Source organism: Arachis duranensis, chromosome 10 (assembly GCF_000817695.3).
Source record: "Arachis duranensis cultivar V14167 chromosome 10, aradu.V14167.gnm2.J7QH, whole genome shotgun sequence".
Lineage (NCBI taxonomy): Eukaryota > Viridiplantae > Streptophyta > Magnoliopsida > Fabales > Fabaceae > Arachis > Arachis duranensis.
The window spans coordinates 22,929,413-22,937,037 of record NC_029781.3 but is presented as its reverse complement, the minus strand read 5'-3'; the positions used below and the strand labels follow the sequence as shown (position 1 = coordinate 22,937,037).

General features: G+C 36.4%; 1 protein-coding gene across 1 annotated transcript; it reads left to right on the top strand.

Moving 5' to 3' along the window:
* Positions 1–14: 14 nt before the first annotated feature.
* Positions 15–7,250, top strand: LOC107469482 (NF-X1-type zinc finger protein NFXL2; the record flags this gene model as incomplete). The annotated part of the gene is given in 14 exon segments (XM_016088853.3): positions 15–525; positions 692–1,169; positions 1,275–1,388; positions 1,496–1,551; positions 1,647–1,713; positions 2,754–2,846; positions 3,691–3,776; positions 4,024–4,186; positions 4,340–4,510; positions 4,711–4,901; positions 5,096–5,177; positions 5,325–5,531; positions 6,834–6,923; positions 7,028–7,250. Coding segments are annotated over 14 exon segments (2,465 nt in total), but the record flags the coding sequence as incomplete, so codon positions are not given.
* Positions 7,251–7,625: the final 375 nt, after the last annotated feature.

Genomic DNA, 7,625 nt, shown 5'->3' with positions numbered 1-7,625 from the left:
CTCCTCCTCCACCGCCACCGCCACCCCCGCCGAAGTGTCAAAGATCCAATCCTTCCTTACTTCCTCATCCTCCGGCGCACTCTCATGCCTCATCTGCCTCGAACGCATCAAACCCTCAGACCCAACATGGTCCTGCTCCTCGCTCTGCTTCGCCCTCTTCCACCTCCATTGTATCCAATCATGGGCCCGCCAAGCCTCCAATCTCGCTGCCGCACGCGCCGCCACGCGCCTCCCTATCACAGAGCAGCGCGCCTCTGAAACCGCGCTCTGGAACTGCCCCAAATGCAGGGTAGAGTACCCAATCACGCACATTCCAAAAACCTACTTTTGCTTCTGCGGAAAACTCGAGAACCCTCCCAATGATCCATGGGTTTTGCCTCATTCTTGCGGTGAGATTTGTGGGAGGCCATTGAAGCACAACTGTGGTCACCATTGCCTTCTTTTATGCCACCCTGGACCCTGCCCGTCCTGCCCAAAACTCGTGAAAGTTAGTTGCTTTTGTACCAAAATTGAAGATGTGAGGAGGTGCGTGTCCATGATGCTCAAATACTTCATTTATGCTGACGTATGTGTATTGCATTTGTATTTGCATCAAAGACTGCTAAATTAAACTTCTTATTTTCATAACTTTGCTGTATTTTTGTGTCATATACTCATATTCAATACTCTTATTGGTATTTGTCTAATATAGGTGCGGGTTCAAGGAGTTCTCGTGTGGGAAAGTTTGTGGGAAGCTTCTGGATTGTGGGGTTCATGGTTGTGCTGAGATTTGTCATGAGGGTCAATGCCCTCCCTGCCGGGCACGCAGTGTGTACCAGTGCCGGTGTGGTAAGAAGAAGGAAGAGAGGGAGTGCTGTAACCGTGTTTTCGGGTGTGGCGAGCCTTGTGAGAAGAGGCTCGGATGTGGGAGGCATGTGTGTGAGAGAGGTTGCCATGTTGGGGAGTGTGGAGACTGCCCTTTGCAAGGGAAGAGGGCATGTCCTTGTGGGAAGAGAGTGTATGAAGGGATGCCTTGTGATGTTACTGTGCCCTTATGTGGGGCTACTTGTGATAAGATGCTTAGTTGTAGGTACCATAGGTGCCCCGAGAGGTGCCACCGTGGTGCATGTGTTGAGACTTGTAGGACTGTTGTGAAGAAGTCTTGTCGATGCGGCAGCCTCAGGAAAGATGTGAGTTTTCACTGTCTTTGCAGTAGATCTGTATGCTTTGTTTTGCTTGTTTTGTAGTTGTGGAATTGTTATTATAGTGGGCAGAGTTAATTGAACTTGGAATAGGTTCCTTGCTATCAAGATTTGTGGTGTGAAAGGAAGTGCCAGAGGATGCGGGACTGTGGCCGGCATGCTTGTAAACGCAAGTGCTGTGATGGGGATTGCCCTCCATGCTCAGAGGTTAGAGCCTACTTTATGGCCAATTGGCCATCATTTCATTCCAATAGAAGGCTAGGATGTTAGAGGAGTATTGATTGATTTGCTTATGTTTTTAAAAAATTTATTAGGTCTGTGACAGGCGGCTTAGATGTAAAAACCATAAATGCCCTTCTCCATGCCATAGGTATGTTGCTATAATTTCATAGTGGAACTGTAATTTCTGTCTTATGTCTTTGATGTTTAAAGATCAATTTCATTATCCGCTTTTTGTTATTGCAGGGGTGCCTGTGCTCCTTGCCCAATAATGGTCACCATTTCATGTGCATGTGGGGAAACACATTTTGAGGTCTGAGTCTGACTTTCTTTTTCTGTCTTTCAGAATAGGAGCATGACATTATACTATGTTATTAATTTAGTATTTATTATATGAGATATAATTCTTCAATTGTGATTGTATAAGTCCAATTTTATGATTGTATTTCTTGTGTCACTTTGGTAACCTGAATCCAACATTCTTGAATGCAAATTGTAGCTGTGAACACATTTGTGTAAAGCACAATTATGAATTGTATAGTTCATAGATTTTGCTGGCAATATGACCGTTGGGCTCGTTATGCATTATATAAGATTGAGAGGCTCGAATATTTTGTGAAGGAATCTTAGCTTTGACATGTATTGCACTATTTCCAAGCATAATCAGTGCAAATCTGACTTCATTTAGTGGCAGGGGAGATGACTATTTTAGATGAATGCAAGTGGTTGGTATGGTGCTTGACTTTTTTTCTTTTTTGGGGTTGAAGGGGGAGGGGGATATGATTGCCAGGTTTGAGTTGATCAAGTGAGCAAGGGATGTTGGTTAGATCAACAAAACATTGTTTTCTTTCCGTAATGTAATCGCTTATGTTGCATATCGCACTAATTTATATTTAAGGGGAACATTGAAGGTGAGTGGATAAATAAATGAAGGACTGTTATTATGGTTAATTTATGTAGACTGTAGTCAATGTGATGTTCCCAGTGTCTTTGTCTATAGTGTTTTCATTTGGTAACAGAAAATAAGTTTGAAGTTCAGATTTAATATAAACATGGAGATACTCGAAACATTTGTGTTATTTTGTTGTTTTTAACTTCTTATTACTAATATTTTACTGTTGCCTTAGTTTGAAGATATTTGTAATTTTACTTCTCTTGTTGGTTGTTGATATCATAAGTGGACACACATGCTGGCAATACATATTCTTTCTTTCCTTTTCCCCCCCTTTATTCTCTGGTCAATTACCACCATTATCTTATGTGATCTTCTTGGTGTTAATGTTGTATACTTTGATTTTATTAGTTTTTTTTTTTTCTCAAGTCAAATGTGCTGAGTGACAGATGTTTTACTAGGTTCCTTGCGGTACTGAAATGGAACAAAAACCACCCAAGTGTCCTAAACCATGCCCTATTGCTCCTTTATGCCATCATGCACCAAAGCTCAAGGTATTTAGTGACTTATTTTGCTTCAGGCATTTACATTTTCAAGTGGAGATATGTTGTAGTGTTGTATACTTGGGTGTGGCTATAATAGCAGCAATAACAAGCTGATGCTGATGCTTTGACAGTGGAAAGAAGTTTAGAAAATGTAAATTGTATGGGGAAATGAATTAGATGTTTAAACTTTAAACAATAAAATCTAGTTTGTTGAGTATATGTTATCAGTTGATTACTTTCAAATTTTGATGCTCAATTAGATGGAGTAGATCATAAGTTCCATAACAGAACATGTTTCTAGGAATGGCTGAAAATTAAATATTGCTAATGATTACAAAATCATGGTATGATTGGGCATTGGCATAAGAATGTTGTCTGTTCATCACCCTACTTCCCTTCTTATCAAATACATGTTCTTTAGAGCTTCATTGTTCCTATTAGTGATAGTTTTTTAACCTAATATTTATGTTGAGGGAAAGTCTCGCCTAGTCTAGGGTTGGTGCCTGCTCTGGGGCTCATAATATAGTTTTTTACCCCCTAAGAAATTTCATGATATATTTTAGTGGGTGCTTACTATTTTTTGTTTATTCCTTAATTTGAAAGGAAATATAGTATTTAATTTTGATGCACTGCCACTAATAAAATGATTTACATAGGCATCTGCTCATATATTTTCAATAAAATTGGTTGACCAATCACCTAGGACCTTAAAAGTCTTAAAAAGAGAAGCATGCAGTGGGATGAATGTGTAAGAACTTTTACACATGCATCATTAATTTCAGAAATATATGCATATTAGTGAAAATGTTTCATGTATTTTGCGTATTATTAACAAATTAATTATTTTTTCTAGCCACACAAATGCCATTATGGAGCCTGTCCTCCTTGTCGGCTCCCTTGTGCAGAAGAGTACTCTTGTGGCCATGCTTGCAAATTAAGGTTTGACACAATCTTCTCATTTAATATGTTAGATTGAGATATTACTAGTTACCATTTTGAAGAAATTGCTATGAATAATGAAGGCTTTCCATCTTTTATGCATTTCAAATAGATTTGATGGGAAACTCTTAAAACATTAATTAATGCATCAATTTATCAGAATCTAGTATCATATGATGGAACAAGAAGATCATAGATTTTGTTTTTAGTTGATGCCTTTCCTTAACATTGTTTATTCTGTGTGAAGGTGTCATGATGCTAAACCTCCGCCTAATCGGGAGTTCACTCTCAAACCAAAGAAAAAGAAAATTATACAACAAAGTGAATGTACACCTGGTACTCCATGCCCTCCTTGCCCTGAACTAGTGTGGAGACCATGTGTCGGGCAACACATTGGAACGGAGCGAATGGTTTGTTTTTTGCTTCATCTTCAAAGCTGGATATAAACATCTGATATTCAAGATACTTTTAAAAGTTGTGTAAGAGAAATTTGCATCAGCTACTTTTGTGATTTTAATTAGGTTTCTTTTATTTTTTTCCCTTGTTTTACCCCTTCCTGTCAGATGGTCTGCTCTGATAAATCACAGTTTGCCTGTGAAAACTTATGTGGAAATCCTCTACCGTGCGGTAATCATTATTGTACTAAAACCTGCCATGCCTTGGAGAATCCGGCCTCCACGAACCGGCTACAGAAAAGTGAGCCTTGTGAAGATTGTTCTCTTCCTTGTGATAAGGTATTGAAACTTCCATAATTTCGTTGCATGTCATTCCCTCTCTACATCTTCTCCATTCTTGGGCTCTATGTATCCTCTGTAATATAACACAATTTATGCCAAATAAATGAGATTTCTCTTTTGTCTTCCTGTGTGAAATTAACAAACACTCTTATAAGAAATTAGAACTGATAATTTTTCACTCAATATACCTACTTCAGGAAAGAGAACCTAAATGTCAGCATTGTTGCCCTCGTCGATGCCATCCTGGAGACTGTCCTCCATGCAAAGCGCTGATCAAGCGGTCTTGTCATTGTGGCTCAATGGTCCATGTGTTTGAGTGCATATATTACAACACCTTGTCAGCTAAGGATCAAGAGAAAGTCCGTTCATGTGGTGGGCTGTGTCATAGGTAAATTAGAGAGTATATGCTTTAGTTCTATTTTACCCATCTCTTCTCTCTCTTTTATTCATTTATATTTTTGTTAAACTAGTTTAGCACTTGAATCCAACTTAAATATCTGCAAGAATTTTGATCCCTCCCTTCCTTTTATTGCCGTTTTTCTTTTTGCTCTTATAAAGTTCAATGTTGTTCTTATTTTCCAGGAAGTTAGCAAATTGTACCCATCTATGCCCCGAGACGTGCCATCCTGGTGAATGCCCAAATCCTGAGAAATGCAGTAAAAAGGTAATGTGACATTAAAAGGTTATAACATCATGACTTGAAGCTGGCAAATTTTTTCATATTTTAATCTAGCTACTGCAAAATAAAGTAATCAGTTACCCTATTATTTATCCATATAGTCTTCTAAAATCTGAAGTCAATCTTCACTAGGTCATCGTTCGTTGCAAATGCCAAACACTGAAAAGGGAGTGGCCATGTCACGATGTTCAAGCAGCATATCACAGTGCTGGTTCCCACCCAAAGGATATTACCAAAAATCAATTTGGAATTGGCCTTATTCCTTGCAATTCTGATTGCAAGAGTAAAATGCAGGTTGTTGAGTCGGAATTACATCTACGTAAATCTCAAGTTACAGAGGTAATCGATTTTAATCAGAACCTTCCATATATTTATGTTATCTGTTTTGCTTCATTCTTTGTTTTATAATGGTTGTAGAGTTCGTTGTTTCTTGTGAAAAACTGAAAATTTAGCACTGAATATGACATTAATCTGTCTACATTGTCACTTAAGGGTGATTGATTTGAAAATCAAGCTCAAGTTCTAAATCAAATTACAAAAGTTTCATAATGGAAACCTGAATATAAATTTGATAGTATTAGCAACTACTCTTTAAAAAGAGGATCCCCTACCGACACAAAGAAAATGGAGATTTAGCGAGTTTAATTCTCATCTTTTCTAGGAACTTTTAGACTGTAATATCTGAGTTTTGTCTCATTAGTTGGATACAGGTCTGATCAAACCTGAAAGCTTATAGGAGAGCAAAAATTTTGATATAATATTCAATAGTATAAAAGTAGTTCTATTACCATTTTTGCACAATCACTTTGTTTTTAAAATTTTGCAACATCTATACATTACAATAATAAAACTTGTTTTCTGATGAAACCTTCTATCAAAATCTGATTTTTTTCAATAATATTTTCAACCAATATGATACCTTGAATGGTCAAGAATACTCAATCTTATGTATATGAAAATTAATTTATATATAGGATTAGTTTCATAAGGTTTATATTCTCCATCTGTTCTATGTGGCTGTGTTTGTTTACACGTATGGGATAGAGAGTAGGACACTGAGACACGAAATCATGTTTGGCAGCTGAGACAGACATAGACATTGTGTCCTAAGACACTAAATTAGTGTATTTTGTGTCTTTGATAGAAGGGACACAAAGACACTAATAAAAGACACTTATTTTTTCATTATCCCTATCAATTTTTCACAATTACATTTTTTATCATTATATTTTTTTCCCTAAATTTGTGTGTGCGGAAGAAAATGATAATAAATTGGACTTCTCATAATTTGTTTTATCTTATATTTAGTTTATTAACAAACAAAACATAAAGACACTAATTTTTGTGTCGTTCTTTGTGTCATGTTCTTAGTGTGCTGTCTTATTCTGTTGTCAAAACCAAACTCAGCCATAAGTCATAGATGATCCCTTGTACTTAACTTCGTGAACCTAATAGTATGACATGCATGTTTGAACTATATATATATTTTTTTAAATATTCTGATATGTATCTATGAATATATAATTCCACTTCTTAAATTTTCACTTCACTCTTCAGTCTGTTTTCATTAAATTGGAGATGCACGCCTCTATGGCGTATGCTCTGAATTAGTGTTGTCTAATACTCTAGCTATTTTCAAAGGTAAAAGAGACAGATAATGAAAAACTGGCTCCGAAGCGACGAAAAAGGCAGAAACGAGTCCAAGAATCTAAGGAAGCAACAAAAATACAGGTATATTGATTATTTGAGAGAAGAGTTCTTTCTTTCCATGCTCTAACTATGTCTCCTGGTCTCTTTCCACTGATCATCTTCTTTTTCTGTTAATCACTGAACAGAAAATTATTTCTACAACAAAGAAGCTCCTTCTGTACCTTTTTATTTTGATCGTACTTGTTACTGCTACATATTATGGATACAAGGGACTTCTGTGGCTCAATGATTGGATGAATGAAGTTGATGAACGAAGACAAAGACATCCTAGGATCAGATGATTAATTTAGTTTGTTTATTTCTTTTATTTATTTTTATTTTTCACCCTATCTATGAGGAATATAATATATATATATATATCAATTCAATCTTGCATGCTATTATTGGAAGATACAGAATTGTTTTACTATAATCTTTACAGCCGTGTAACTGTTTTGTTATTTGATTTGTGGAGTATAATTGGATTTGGATGATACTTTACCTTATAAACGTGTTAATAATTTATTTTGAGCATTAACCTTTGACAGTGTGACTATTTATTTTATTTATTTTTGTTAAATTATCCGTCAGGTTTGAATATAAACCATGATTTGATTACAAGAAGAAAATTTATTTACAAATTCAATGATAGTAGTCAGAACTCAAGTAATCCTGCGTAGGCTTTATTAGTGGCTTAACACAGAAGCAATGAGCAGCTGAGGTTTAGTTGATATACTACATTAG